Source organism: Balaenoptera ricei, chromosome 2 (assembly GCF_028023285.1).
Source record: "Balaenoptera ricei isolate mBalRic1 chromosome 2, mBalRic1.hap2, whole genome shotgun sequence".
NCBI lineage: Eukaryota > Metazoa > Chordata > Mammalia > Artiodactyla > Balaenopteridae > Balaenoptera > Balaenoptera ricei.
The window spans coordinates 68460600-68475697 of record NC_082640.1 but is presented as its reverse complement, the minus strand read 5'-3'; the positions used below and the strand labels follow the sequence as shown (position 1 = coordinate 68475697).

The window sequence follows — 15098 nt, the reverse complement described above, 5'->3', positions numbered from 1 at the left end:
GCTTCCCATCTTGTTCCCTCAATCTGGCCATTAACGTTCCAGCAGTTTTGGTTTGGGCCAGCCTGGCATCCCAGCTGTAGGCCCCGAGCCTGAGCCTCGGGCAGTTGCTCAGTGTCTGTGGCCTTTCTCAGCCTCCAAAGCAGCAGCCAGCCCACAGTCACGGCTACCCCTTCCACCGTCTAGCTTCTTCTTCCCCACAGTAATGGCAGCGACAGCTCTGCGACACCCTCGGGGTGCTCTATGGATTCGCCCGTCTCTTGGCGGCCCCCATTCATCAAGGACAGACGCCACAGGGCCCCGCACACGAGTGGATGGCCACCCCCGGATGCCTCACAACTTTCCATTTCCCGTCCTTGTTCCCTGACGTCTCGGTGCTCCCGGGAGTTTCCTTGGCCTCTCAGCTGGCTCGCCAATTGTTGGGCTGCACTCCCGCAGGCCTGCAGGCCTTGTAGTGGCCCAGCCTTGAGACCAAAGGAACAGCCCAGAGACAGGGACAGAGACATCAGTGATTTGCTGGATAGGGGATCTTACACGTTCGAAGCAACATCCTGGAGCAACACCCCGCCGTGGGCGTCAGACAGGACTCGGCAGCCGCCTTTGCTGCTCCTGCGGGGGAAGGAGGCTACCAGTTATAGGGGGAATTGACTTCAGGTGGGCTCATCAGTTACTAGGGACTAGTTAAGCCCTACAATTACGAGGATTGGATGGTCATGGGAGTGAAGCAGGGCCTGGTCGAGCTGGGGATGTACAGAGAGCAAGAGAACAGCCATCTTGAGCGGCCTGACCATACGCTCCACCCCACACACCCTATATGACCCTTACAATCTTGGTCCGACCCTCTTCCGCCATATCCCGGGGGTCATGTATGCAGAGGGCGCTGCAACCAAATACCACAAATGCAACAGAGGCAACAGCTGCTAAGGAGTATCAAGAGTCCAAGAGGTGGGCAGACTTTGGAGCCAGGCGCTTATTGGGCCAACTTTCCATGGAAGTCCAGAGGAGGATGACCACCACATCTCGCTGTAGACCCAGCAGTCAGACTCACGCGTGGCGAGGCCACCATTGTTGTCCAGGTCCCAGACAGATTCCCTCTGCTCAGGCTAGGGACGAAATAGAGAGACGTTTTACAGGCACAAGACGGGGGGAAGATCATGACCCTGAAGCCAAACACAAGCAGTAACAGCATTCTGAGATCACACCACCCCTACCTGTGGTCTGCGTCCCAGCCTGCAGTCCCACACCGTCTGTCCTCCCTCAGTCCCCACGGCCAGTGCCAAACACCGGAGAGGGCGTAAAACACACCACAGGGTTTATATAATGGTGCTTTCTCCAATAGGGGCCTGGATTAATTACCTTCGTGGTCTTAGGCAGGGCCAAGCGGAGGACAGGTGAAGCCTGTAAGTCCCTTTCTAATCCCATTCCCCATGAAGCCGCAAACCCAAACCGCCGGGGACCTACCTGCCAGCCCCGGGCCATTTTGTCCTGGGATCCCCTAGGAACAGGTCTGGTGGCCAGGGTGAAAACAAGTTATTGTCCTGATCAGTACTGGTCCTTCGGTGGTCAACAGCTGAACTTGGATGGTGCTGACTCGTTGCTTCTGGGTTAACGTGCTGCAGGCACTGGGTCGCCTGCTCCTGGTATGTTCAGTCGTAGCTCGGAGGGGCTGAGTTAGCGTCCTGGTGCACATGTCAAGAGAGCGGCTTTCCAGTCTCGCTGGTTAAGTGGGCCATTCATCCCTCTGCTCAGCCCGGCAGCAGGGGCATTGGAGCGCAGGGGGAAATGCCAGTGTCTGTCATTTTTATCGGCCCATGCCTCAATTTCGTGGCCCATAAAGTGGGTTCCTTGGTGGCTAGCGGGGTCCTTTCCCCATAGGGTCGCCCCGCCACCATCCACTCCTGGGCTATCCACTGTATCCATCCAGATGCTGTCCGTTGCAGGCCTGCTGGCCACTGCTGCCCACCTGCACTGATTACCCCAGGCCAACCCATCAGTGTACGAAACCTCCCAAGGGATGGAGCCTGTGCCTTCTTCCACTAAAGGTGCTATCTCAGGAGGATCAGCTGTCTCCCTCAGGCCAGTGGGGTCCTCCATGGTGTAGGTCACCAGGCCTCAGAGAGCGTGTAACTCTGCACTCAGTGGGCCAGTAGGTCAAGGGCTACGTTGACTTCAACAGACATGCCACTTAGTTATGGTTTGGACTTGTGCATGCCCGGACTTGGGCTTCTGGAAGGTATCCTTTAGCCACTCAGCTATGGGATCTTGAGTACGTACAGTCACTGGGGTGCCTTCTGGGAGGTCTTTCACCTGTTGTGAAGCACCGTAGATTGCACAGAGCTGTCGTTCCATCACACGGCATCATTATTGCGCCCCCTTCCACGGGTGGGACCGGAAGCCCAAGGGCACTCTTGTGATTACGCTGTCACCACAGGCCCCAACCAAACCCTTGGGGCTCACTGGCCACGTCCAACTCACAAGCCTGTCCCTGAGTTCATATCCCTAAAGCCCTGGATCTGTTTAACAGCCACCTTGGCTTGGGTGAAGGCATCTTCCTCCCCCGGGTCCTCTCCCACTGAGCTCCCTCCTTTACAGGCTTGAACCAGGGTCACAACGTTTGGGCCAGATGCGGGGTGGAAGGCCTCCAATAGCCCAACAGCCCTAGCCAGGTCTCTCATTGTTTCGGGGTGATGGCTCACAGGTGTGCTTGCATTTTGCCACTAACTGCTGAGGGTACCACTTCGGGCTTACCTGGCCAGAAAACACCCAAGTAGTTGACAGGTCATCCAGGTCTTTGCCTTCTGTCTGCATTCTCCAGCCATCCGTCTGCTGTCAAATGAGCTCCAAGCGTGGGGGCTGCTACTGTGAAACGGGAAACAGACCCTGAGGTTAACAGAATATCACCATTATGATGGGAGAGAGAGGCATCCCTCCTGATGGTCAGCTGCCTCTGCTCTGGGGGAGAAAAGAGCTCTTCATCTGTGCCTGGGGGTCAGGGAGCTCCATGACCTCGTCCCAATCTTCTTCCTCTTCATCAGTGCTCTCTATAGGGTCCCACGCCTTGGGGTTCCCATTTGGACGGGCCCCAACCATCTGGACTCCCTGTCGGGGAAGCTGCCTTCCCTTCAGCCACGCGGCATGGCGGGTTAAGTGTCTGCTTCCCATCTTGTTCCCTCAATCTGGCCATTAACGTTCCAGCAGTTTTGGTTTGGGCCAGCCTGGCATCCCAGCTGTAGGCCCCGAGCCTGAGCCTCGGGCAGTTGCTCAGTGTCTGTGGCCTTTCTCAGCCTCCAAAGCAGCAGCCAGCCCACAGTCACGGCTACCCCTTCCACCGTCTAGCTTCTTCTTCCCCACAGTAATGGCAGCGACAGCTCTGCGACACCCTCGGGGTGCTCTATGGATTCGCCCGTCTCTTGGCGGCCCCCATTCATCAAGGACAGACGCCACAGGGCCCCGCACACGAGTGGATGGCCACCCCCGGATGCCTCACAACTTTCCATTTCCCGTCCTTGTTCCCTGACGTCTCGGTGCTCCCGGGAGTTTCCTCGGCTTCTCAGCTGGCTCGCCAATTGTTGGGCTGCACTCCCGCAGGCCTGCATGCCTTGTAGTGGCCCAGCCTTGAGACCAAAGGAACAGCCCAGAGACAGGGACAGAGACATCAGTGATTTGCTGGATAGGGGATCTTACACGTTCGAAGCAACATCCTGGAGCAACACCCCGCCGTGGGCGTCAGACAGGACTCGGCAGCCGCCTTTGCTGCTCCTGCGGGGGAAGGAGGCTACCAGTTATAGGGGGAATTGACTTCAGGTGGGCTCATCAGTTACTAGGGACTAGTTAAGCCCTACAATTACGAGGATTGGATGGTCATGGGAGTGAAGCAGGGCCTGGTCGAGCTGGGGATGTACAGAGAGCAAGAGAACAGCCATCTTGAGCGGCCTGACCATACGCTCCACCCCACACACCCTATATGACCCTTACAATCTTGGTCCGACCCTCTTCCGCCATATCCCGGGGGTCATGTATGCAGAGGGCGCTGCAACCAAATACCACAAATGCAACAGAGGCAACAGCTGCTAAGGAGTATCAAGAGTCCAAGAGGTGGGCAGACTTTGGAGCCAGGCGCTTATTGGGCCAACTTTCCATGGAAGTCCAGAGGAGGATGACCACCACATCTCGCTGTAGACCCAGCAGTCAGACTCACGCGTGGCGAGGCCACCATTGTTGTCCAGGTCCCAGACAGATTCCCTCTGCTCAGGCTAGGGACGAAATAGAGAGACGTTTTACAGGCACAAGACGGGGGGAAGATCATGACCCTGAAGCCAAACACAAGCAGTAACAGCATTCTGAGATCACACCACCCCTACCTGTGGTCTGCGTCCCAGCCTGCAGTCCCACACCGTCTGTCCTCCCTCAGTCCCCACGGCCAGTGCCAAACACCGGAGAGGGCGTAAAACACACCACAGGGTTTATATAATGGTGCTTTCTCCAATAGGGGCCTGGATTAATTACCTTCGTGGTCTTAGGCAGGGCCAAGCGGAGGACAGGTGAAGCCTGTAAGTCCCTTTCTAATCCCATTCCCCATGAAGCCGCAAACCCAAACCGCCGGGGACCTACCTGCCAGCCCCGGGCCATTTTGTCCTGGGATCCCCTAGGAACAGGTCTGGTGGCCAGGGTGAAAACAAGTTATTGTCCTGATCAGTACTGGTCCTTCGGTGGTCAACAGCTGAACTTGGATGGTGCTGACTCGTTGCTTCTGGGTTAACGTGCTGCAGGCACTGGGTCGCCTGCTCCTGGTATGTTCAGTCGTAGCTCGGAGGGGCTGAGTTAGCGTCCTGGTGCACATGTCAAGAGAGCGGCTTTCCAGTCTCGCTGGTTAAGTGGGCCATTCATCCCTCTGCTCAGCCCGGCAGCAGGGGCATTGGAGCGCAGGGGGAAATGCCAGTGTCTGTCATTTTTATCGGCCCATGCCTCAATTTCGTGGCCCATAAAGTGGGTTCCTTGGTGGCTAGCGGGGTCCTTTCCCCATAGGGTCGCCCCGCCACCATCCACTCCTGGGCTATCCACTGTATCCATCCAGATGCTGTCCGTTGCAGGCCTGCTGGCCACTGCTGCCCACCTGCACTGATTACCCCAGGCCAACCCATCAGTGTACGAAACCTCCCAAGGGATGGAGCCTGTGCCTTCTTCCACTAAAGGTGCTATCTCAGGAGGATCAGCTGTCTCCCTCAGGCCAGTGGGGTCCTCCATGGTGTAGGTCACCAGGCCTCAGAGAGCGTGTAACTCTGCACTCAGTGGGCCAGTAGGTCAAGGGCTACGTTGACTTCAACAGACATGCCACTTAGTTATGGTTTGGACTTGTGCATGCCCGGACTTGGGCTTCTGGAAGGTATCCTTTAGCCACTCAGCTATGGGATCTTGAGTACGTACAGTCACTGGGGTGCCTTCTGGGAGGTCTTTCACCTGTTGTGAAGCACCGTAGATTGCACAGAGCTGTCGTTCCATCACACGGCATCATTATTGCGCCCCCTTCCACGGGTGGGACCGGAAGCCCAAGGGCACTCTTGTGATTACGCTGTCACCACAGGCCCCAACCAAACCCTTGGGGCTCACTGGCCACGTCCAACTCACAAGCCTGTCCCTGAGTTCATATCCCTAAAGCCCTGGATCTGTTTAACAGCCACCTTGGCTTGGGTGAAGGCATCTTCCTCCCCCGGGTCCTCTCCCACTGAGCTCCCTCCTTTACAGGCTTGAACCAGGGTCACAACGTTTGGGCCAGATGCGGGGTGGAAGGCCTCCAATAGCCCAACAGCCCTAGCCAGGTCTCTCATTGTTTCGGGGTGATGGCTCACAGGTGTGCTTGCATTTTGCCACTAACTGCTGAGGGTACCACTTCGGGCTTACCTGGCCAGAAAACACCCAAGTAGTTGACAGGTCATCCAGGTCTTTGCCTTCTGTCTGCATTCTCCAGCCATCCGTCTGCTGTCAAATGAGCTCCAAGCGTGGGGGCTGCTACTGTGAAACGGGAAACAGACCCTGAGGTTAACAGAATATCACCATTATGATGGGAGAGAGAGGCATCCCTCCTGATGGTCAGCTGCCTCTGCTCTGGGGGAGAAAAGAGCTCTTCATCTGTGCCTGGGGGACAGGGAGCTCCATGACCTCGTCCCAATCTTCTTCCTCTTCATCAGTGCTCTCTATAGGGTCCCACGCCTTGGGGTTCCCATTTGGACGGGCCCCAACCATCTGGACTCCCTGTCGGGGAAGCTGCCTTCCCTTCAGCCACGCGGCATGGCGGGTTAAGTGTCTGCTTCCCATCTTGTTCCCTCAATCTGGCCATTAACGTTCCAGCAGTTTTGGTTTGGGCCAGCCTGGCATCCCAGCTGTAGGCCCCGAGCCTGAGCCTCGGGCAGTTGCTCAGTGTCTGTGGCCTTTCTCAGCCTCCAAAGCAGCAGCCAGCCCACAGTCACGGCTACCCCTTCCACCGTCTAGCTTCTTCTTCCCCACAGTAATGGCAGCGACAGCTCTGCGACACCCTCGGGGTGCTCTATGGATTCGCCCGTCTCTTGGCGGCCCCCATTCATCAAGGACAGACGCCACAGGGCCCCGCACACGAGTGGATGGCCACCCCCGGATGCCTCACAACTTTCCATTTCCCGTCCTTGTTCCCTGACGTCTCGGTGCTCCCGGGAGTTTCCTTGGCCTCTCAGCTGGCTCGCCAATTGTTGGGCTGCACTCCCGCAGGCCTGCAGGCCTTGTAGTGGCCCAGCCTTGAGACCAAAGGAACAGCCCAGAGACAGGGACAGAGACATCAGTGATTTGCTGGATAGGGGATCTTACACGTTCGAAGCAACATCCTGGAGCAACACCCCGCCGTGGGCGTCAGACAGGACTCGGCAGCCGCCTTTGCTGCTCCTGCGGGGGAAGGAGGCTACCAGTTATAGGGGGAATTGACTTCAGGTGGGCTCATCAGTTACTAGGGACTAGTTAAGCCCTACAATTACGAGGATTGGATGGTCATGGGAGTGAAGCAGGGCCTGGTCGAGCTGGGGATGTACAGAGAGCAAGAGAACAGCCATCTTGAGCGGCCTGACCATACGCTCCACCCCACACACCCTATATGACCCTTACAATCTTGGTCCGACCCTCTTCCGCCATATCCCGGGGGTCATGTATGCAGAGGGCGCTGCAACCAAATACCACAAATGCAACAGAGGCAACAGCTGCTAAGGAGTATCAAGAGTCCAAGAGGTGGGCAGACTTTGGAGCCAGGCGCTTATTGGGCCAACTTTCCATGGAAGTCCAGAGGAGGATGACCACCACATCTCGCTGTAGACCCAGCAGTCAGACTCACGCGTGGCGAGGCCACCATTGTTGTCCAGGTCCCAGACAGATTCCCTCTGCTCAGGCTAGGGACGAAACAGAGAGACGTTTTACAGGCACAAGACGGGGGGAAGATCATGACCCTGAAGCCAAACACAAGCAGTAACAGCATTCTGAGATCACACCACCCCTACCTGTGGTCTGCGTCCCAGCCTGCAGTCCCACACCGTCTGTCCTCCCTCAGTCCCCACGGCCAGTGCCAAACACCGGAGAGGGCGTAAAACACACCACAGGGTTTATATAATGGTGCTTTCTCCAATAGGGGCCTGGATTAATTACCTTCGTGGTCTTAGGCAGGGCCAAGCGGAGGACAGGTGAAGCCTGTAAGTCCCTTTCTAATCCCATTCCCCATGAAGCCGCAAACCCAAACCGCCGGGGACCTACCTGCCAGCCCCGGGCCATTTTGTCCTGGGATCCCCTAGGAACAGGTCTGGTGGCCAGGGTGAAAACAAGTTATTGTCCTGATCAGTACTGGTCCTTCGGTGGTCAACAGCTGAACTTGGATGGTGCTGACTCGTTGCTTCTGGGTTAACGTGCTGCAGGCACTGGGTCGCCTGCTCCTGGTATGTTCAGTCGTAGCTCGGAGGGGCTGAGTTAGCGTCCTGGTGCACATGTCAAGAGAGCGGCTTTCCAGTCTCGCTGGTTAAGTGGGCCATTCATCCCTCTGCTCAGCCCGGCAGCAGGGGCATTGGAGCGCAGGGGGAAATGCCAGTGTCTGTCATTTTTATCGGCCCATGCCTCAATTTCGTGGCCCATAAAGTGGGTTCCTTGGTGGCTAGCGGGGTCCTTTCCCCATAGGGTCGCCCCGCCACCATCCACTCCTGGGCTATCCACTGTATCCATCCAGATGCTGTCCGTTGCAGGCCTGCTGGCCACTGCTGCCCACCTGCACTGATTACCCCAGGCCAACCCATCAGTGTACGAAACCTCCCAAGGGATGGAGCCTGTGCCTTCTTCCACTAAAGGTGCTATCTCAGGAGGATCAGCTGTCTCCCTCAGGCCAGTGGGGTCCTCCATGGTGTAGGTCACCAGGCCTCAGAGAGCGTGTAACTCTGCACTCAGTGGGTCAGTAGGTCAAGGGCTACGTTGACTTCAACAGACATGCCACTTAGTTATGGTTTGGACTTGTGCATGCCCGGACTTGGGCTTCTGGAAGGTATCCTTTAGCCACTCAGCTATGGGATCTTGAGTACGTACAGTCACTGGGGTGCCTTCTGGGAGGTCTTTCACCTGTTGTGAAGCACCGTAGATTGCACAGAGCTGTCGTTCCATCACACGGCATCATTATTGCGCCCCCTTCCACGGGTGGGACCGGAAGCCCAAGGGCACTCTTGTGATTACGCTGTCACCACAGGCCCCAACCAAACCCTTGGGGCTCACTGGCCACGTCCAACTCACAAGCCTGTCCCTGAGTTCATATCCCTAAAGCCCTGGATCTGTTTAACAGCCACCTTGGCTTGGGTGAAGGCATCTTCCTCCCCCGGGTCCTCTCCCACTGAGCTCCCTCCTTTACAGGCTTGAACCAGGGTCACAACGTTTGGGCCAGATGCGGGGTGGAAGGCCTCCAATAGCCCAACAGCCCTAGCCAGGTCTCTCATTGTTTCGGGGTGATGGCTCACAGGTGTGCTTGCATTTTGCCACTAACTGCTGAGGGTACCACTTCGGGCTTACCTGGCCAGAAAACACCCAAGTAGTTGACAGGTCATCCAGGTCTTTGCCTTCTGTCTGCATTCTCCAGCCATCCGTCTGCTGTCAAATGAGCTCCAAGCGTGGGGGCTGCTACTGTGAAACGGGAAACAGACCCTGAGGTTAACAGAATATCACCATTATGATGGGAGAGAGAGGCATCCCTCCTGATGGTCAGCTGCCTCTGCTCTGGGGGAGAAAAGAGCTCTTCATCTGTGCCTGGGGGTCAGGGAGCTCCATGACCTCGTCCCAATCTTCTTCCTCTTCATCAGTGCTCTCTATAGGGTCCCACGCCTTGGGGTTCCCATTTGGACGGGCCCCAACCATCTGGACTCCCTGTCGGGGAAGCTGCCTTCCCTTCAGCCACGCGGCATGGCGGGTTAAGTGTCTGCTTCCCATCTTGTTCCCTCAATCTGGCCATTAACGTTCCAGCAGTTTTGGTTTGGGCCAGCCTGGCATCCCAGCTGTAGGCCCCGAGCCTGAGCCTCGGGCAGTTGCTCAGTGTCTGTGGCCTTTCTCAGCCTCCAAAGCAGCAGCCAGCCCACAGTCACGGCTACCCCTTCCACCGTCTAGCTTCTTCTTCCCCACAGTAATGGCAGCGACAGCTCTGCGACACCCTCGGGGTGCTCTATGGATTCGCCCGTCTCTTGGCGGCCCCCATTCATCAAGGACAGACGCCACAGGGCCCCGCACACGAGTGGATGGCCACCCCCGGATGCCTCACAACTTTCCATTTCCCGTCCTTGTTCCCTGACGTCTCGGTGCTCCCGGGAGTTTCCTCGGCTTCTCAGCTGGCTCGCCAATTGTTGGGCTGCACTCCCGCAGGCCTGCATGCCTTGTAGTGGCCCAGCCTTGAGACCAAAGGAACAGCCCAGAGACAGGGACAGAGACATCAGTGATTTGCTGGATAGGGGATCTTACACGTTCGAAGCAACATCCTGGAGCAACACCCCGCCGTGGGCGTCAGACAGGACTCGGCAGCCGCCTTTGCTGCTCCTGCGGGGGAAGGAGGCTACCAGTTATAGGGGGAATTGACTTCAGGTGGGCTCATCAGTTACTAGGGACTAGTTAAGCCCTACAATTACGAGGATTGGATGGTCATGGGAGTGAAGCAGGGCCTGGTCGAGCTGGGGATGTACAGAGAGCAAGAGAACAGCCATCTTGAGCGGCCTGACCATACGCTCCACCCCACACACCCTATATGACCCTTACAATCTTGGTCCGACCCTCTTCCGCCATATCCCGGGGGTCATGTATGCAGAGGGCGCTGCAACCAAATACCACAAATGCAACAGAGGCAACAGCTGCTAAGGAGTATCAAGAGTCCAAGAGGTGGGCAGACTTTGGAGCCAGGCGCTTATTGGGCCAACTTTCCATGGAAGTCCAGAGGAGGATGACCACCACATCTCGCTGTAGACCCAGCAGTCAGACTCACGCGTGGCGAGGACACCATTGTTGTCCAGGTCCCAGACAGATTCCCTCTGCTCAGGCTAGGGACGAAATAGAGAGACGTTTTACAGGCACAAGACGGGGGGAAGATCATGACCCTGAAGCCAAACACAAGCAGTAACAACATTCTGAGATCACACCACCCCTACCTGTGGTCTGCGTCCCAGCCTGCAGTCCCACACCGTCTGTCCTCCCTCAGTCCCCACGGCCAGTGCCAAACACCGGAGAGGGCGTAAAACACACCACAGGGTTTATATAATGGTGCTTTCTCCAATAGGGGCCTGGATTAATTACCTTCGTGGTCTTAGGCAGGGCCAAGCGGAGGACAGGTGAAGCCTGTAAGTCCCTTTCTAATCCCATTCCCCATGAAGCCGCAAACCCAAACCGCCGGGGACCTACCTGCCAGCCCCGGGCCATTTTGTCCTGGGATCCCCTAGGAACAGGTCTGGTGGCCAGGGTGAAAACAAGTTATTGTCCTGATCAGTACTGGTCCTTCGGTGGTCAACAGCTGAACTTGGATGGTGCTGACTCGTTGCTTCTGGGTTAACGTGCTGCAGGCACTGGGTCGCCTGCTCCTGGTATGTTCAGTCGTAGCTCGGAGGGGCTGAGTTAGCGTCCTGGTGCACATGTCAAGAGAGCGGCTTTCCAGTCTCGCTGGTTAAGTGGGCCATTCATCCCTCTGCTCAGCCCGGCAGCAGGGGCATTGGAGCGCAGGGGGAAATGCCAGTGTCTGTCATTTTTATCGGCCCATGCCTCAATTTCGTGGCCCATAAAGTGGGTTCCTTGGTGGCTAGCGGGGTCCTTTCCCCATAGGGTCGCCCCGCCACCATCCACTCCTGGGCTATCCACTGTATCCATCCAGATGCTGTCCGTTGCAGGCCTGCTGGCCACTGCTGCCCACCTGCACTGATTACCCCAGGCCAACCCATCAGTGTACGAAACCTCCCAAGGGATGGAGCCTGTGCCTTCTTCCACTAAAGGTGCTATCTCAGGAGGATCAGCTGTCTCCCTCAGGCCAGTGGGGTCCTCCATGGTGTAGGTCACCAGGCCTCAGAGAGCGTGTAACTCTGCACTCAGTGGGCCAGTAGGTCAAGGGCTACGTTGACTTCAACAGACATGCCACTTAGTTATGGTTTGGACTTGTGCATGCCCGGACTTGGGCTTCTGGAAGGTATCCTTTAGCCACTCAGCTATGGGATCTTGAGTACGTACAGTCACTGGGGTGCCTTCTGGGAGGTCTTTCACCTGTTGTGAAGCACCGTAGATTGCACAGAGCTGTCGTTCCATCACACGGCATCATTATTGCGCCCCCTTCCACGGGTGGGACCGGAAGCCCAAGGGCACTCTTGTGATTACGCTGTCACCACAGGCCCCAACCAAACCCTTGGGGCTCACTGGCCACGTCCAACTCACAAGCCTGTCCCTGAGTTCATATCCCTAAAGCCCTGGATCTGTTTAACAGCCACCTTGGCTTGGGTGAAGGCATCTTCCTCCCCCGGGTCCTCTCCCACTGAGCTCCCTCCTTTACAGGCTTGAACCAGGGTCACAACGTTTGGGCCAGATGCGGGGTGGAAGGCCTCCAATAGCCCAACAGCCCTAGCCAGGTCTCTCATTGTTTCGGGGTGATGGCTCACAGGTGTGCTTGCATTTTGCCACTAACTGCTGAGGGTACCACTTCGGGCTTACCTGGCCAGAAAACACCCAAGTAGTTGACAGGTCATCCAGGTCTTTGCCTTCTGTCTGCATTCTCCAGCCATCCGTCTGCTGTCAAATGAGCTCCAAGCGTGGGGGCTGCTACTGTGAAACGGGAAACAGACCCTGAGGTTAACAGAATATCACCATTATGATGGGAGAGAGAGGCATCCCTCCTGATGGTCAGCTGCCTCTGCTCTGGGGGAGAAAAGAGCTCTTCATCTGTGCCTGGGGGTCAGGGAGCTCCATGACCTCGTCCCAATCTTCTTCCTCTTCATCAGTGCTCTCTATAGGGTCCCACGCCTTGGGGTTCCCATTTGGACGGGCCCCAACCATCTGGACTCCCTGTCGGGGAAGCTGCCTTCCCTTCAGCCACGCGGCATGGCGGGTTAAGTGTCTGCTTCCCATCTTGTTCCCTCAATCTGGCCATTAACGTTCCAGCAGTTTTGGTTTGGGCCAGCCTGGCATCCCAGCTGTAGGCCCCGAGCCTGAGCCTCGGGCAGTTGCTCAGTGTCTGTGGCCTTTCTCAGCCTCCAAAGCAGCAGCCAGCCCACAGTCACGGCTACCCCTTCCACCGTCTAGCTTCTTCTTCCCCACAGTAATGGCAGCGACAGCTCTGCGACACCCTCGGGGTGCTCTATGGATTCGCCCGTCTCTTGGCGGCCCCCATTCATCAAGGACAGACGCCACAGGGCCCCGCACACGAGTGGATGGCCACCCCCGGATGCCTCACAACTTTCCATTTCCCGTCCTTGTTCCCTGACGTCTCGGTGCTCCCGGGAGTTTCCTCGGCCTCTCAGCTGGCTCGCCAATTGTTGGGCTGCACTCCCGCAGGCCTGCAGGCCTTGTAGTGGCCCAGCCTTGAGACCAAAGGAACAGCCCAGAGACAGGGACAGAGACATCAGTGATTTGCTGGATAGGGGATCTTACACGTTCGAAGCAACATCCTGGAGCAACACCCCGCCGTGGGCGTCAGACAGGACTCGGCAGCCGCCTTTGCTGCTCCTGCGGGGGAAGGAGGCTACCAGTTATAGGGGGAATTGACTTCAGGTGGGCTCATCAGTTACTAGGGACTAGTTAAGCCCTACAATTACGAGGATTGGATGGTCATGGGAGTGAAGCAGGGCCTGGTCGAGCTGGGGATGTACAGAGAGCAAGAGAACAGCCATCTTGAGCGGCCTGACCATACGCTCCACCCCACACACCCTATATGACCCTTACAATCTTGGTCCGACCCTCTTCCGCCATATCCCGGGGGTCATGTATGCAGAGGGCGCTGCAACCAAATACCACAAATGCAACAGAGGCAACAGCTGCTAAGGAGTATCAAGAGTCCAAGAGGTGGGCAGACTTTGGAGCCAGGCGCTTATTGGGCCAACTTTCCATGGAAGTCCAGAGGAGGATGACCACCACATCTCGCTGTAGACCCAGCAGTCAGACTCACGCGTGGCGAGGCCACCATTGTTGTCCAGGTCCCAGACAGATTCCCTCTGCTCAGGCTAGGGACGAAATAGAGAGACGTTTTACAGGCACAAGACGGGGGGAAGATCATGACCCTGAAGCCAAACACAAGCAGTAACAGCATTCTGAGATCACACCACCCCTACCTGTGGTCTGTGTCCCAGCCTGCAGTCCCACACCGTCTGTCCTCCCTCAGTCCCCACGGCCAGTGCCAAACACCGGAGAGGGCGTAAAACACACCACAGGGTTTATATAATGGTGCTTTCTCCAATAGGGGCCTGGATTAATTACCTTCGTGGTCTTAGGCAGGGCCAAGCGGAGGACAGGTGAAGCCTGTAAGTCCCTTTCTAATCCCATTCCCCATGAAGCCGCAAACCCAAACCGCCGGGGACCTACCTGCCAGCCCCGGGCCATTTTGTCCTGGGATCCCCTAGGAACAGGTCTGGTGGCCAGGGTGAAAACAAGTTATTGTCCTGATCAGTACTGGTCCTTCGGTGGTCAACAGCTGAACTTGGATGGTGCTGACTCGTTGCTTCTGGGTTAACGTGCTGCAGGCACTGGGTCGCCTGCTCCTGGTATGTTCAGTCGTAGCTCGGAGGGGCTGAGTTAGCGTCCTGGTGCACATGTCAAGAGAGCGGCTTTCCAGTCTCGCTGGTTAAGTGGGCCATTCATCCCTCTGCTCAGCCCGGCAGCAGGGGCATTGGAGCGCAGGGGGAAATGCCAGTGTCTGTCATTTTTATCGGCCCATGCCTCAATTTCGTGGCCCATAAAGTGGGTTCCTTGGTGGCTAGCGGGGTCCTTTCCCCATAGGGTCGCCCCGCCACCATCCACTCCTGGGCTATCCACTGTATCCATCCAGATGCTGTCCGTTGCAGGCCTGCTGGCCACTGCTGCCCACCTGCACTGATTACCCCAGGCCAACCCATCAGTGTACGAAACCTCCCAAGGGATGGAGCCTGTGCCTTCTTCCACTAAAGGTGCTATCTCAGGAGGATCAGCTGTCTCCCTCAGGCCAGTGGGGTCCTCCATGGTGTAGGTCACCAGGCCTCAGAGAGCGTGTAACTCTGCACTCAGTGGGCCAGTAGGTCAAGGGCTACGTTGACTTCAACAGACATGCCACTTAGTTATGGTTTGGACTTGTGCATGCCCGGACTTGGGCTTCTGGAAGGTATCCTTTAGCCACTCAGCTATGGGATCTTGAGTACGTACAGTCACTGGGGTGCCTTCTGGGAGGTCTTTCACCTGTTGTGAAGCACCGTAGATTGCACAGAGCTGTCGTTCCATCACACGGCATCATTATTGCGCCCCCTTCCACGGGTGGGACCGGAAGCCCAAGGGCACTCTTGTGATTACGCTGTCACCACAGGCCCCAACCAAACCCTTGGGGCTCACTGGCCACGTCCAACTCACAAGCCTGTCCCTGAGTTCATATCCCT

At 56.9% G+C, this 15098-nt stretch overlaps 1 protein-coding gene across 29 annotated transcripts in view; it reads right to left on the bottom strand.

Moving 5' to 3' along the window:
• LOC132359275 (uncharacterized) overlaps positions 1-15098 on the bottom strand; it is a 30013-nt gene that overhangs the window by 10420 nt on the left and 4495 nt on the right. For 20 of the 29 annotated variants that reach the window (XR_009500786.1, XR_009500787.1, XR_009500789.1 and 17 more), the window contains 9 exons: positions 13132-13206; positions 12196-12306; positions 9982-10056; positions 9046-9156; positions 6832-6906; positions 5896-6006; positions 3682-3756; positions 2746-2856; positions 532-606 (listed from right to left, as the gene is read on the bottom strand). Coding sequence is in view for 25 of the 29 variants with exons in the window: in XM_059912919.1 (XP_059768902.1) it covers positions 532-606; positions 2746-2856; positions 3682-3756; positions 5896-6006; positions 6832-6906; positions 9046-9156; positions 9982-10056; positions 12196-12306; positions 13132-13206 (819 nt within the window). In the remaining 4 variants the exon portion in view is untranslated. The remainder of the gene's footprint in view (positions 1-531; positions 607-2745; positions 2857-3681; positions 3757-5895; positions 6007-6831; positions 6907-9045; positions 9157-9981; positions 10057-12195; positions 12307-13131; positions 13207-15098) is intronic. The other 9 variants (XM_059912927.1, XM_059912926.1, XM_059912923.1 and 6 more) reach the window with 9 other exon arrangements.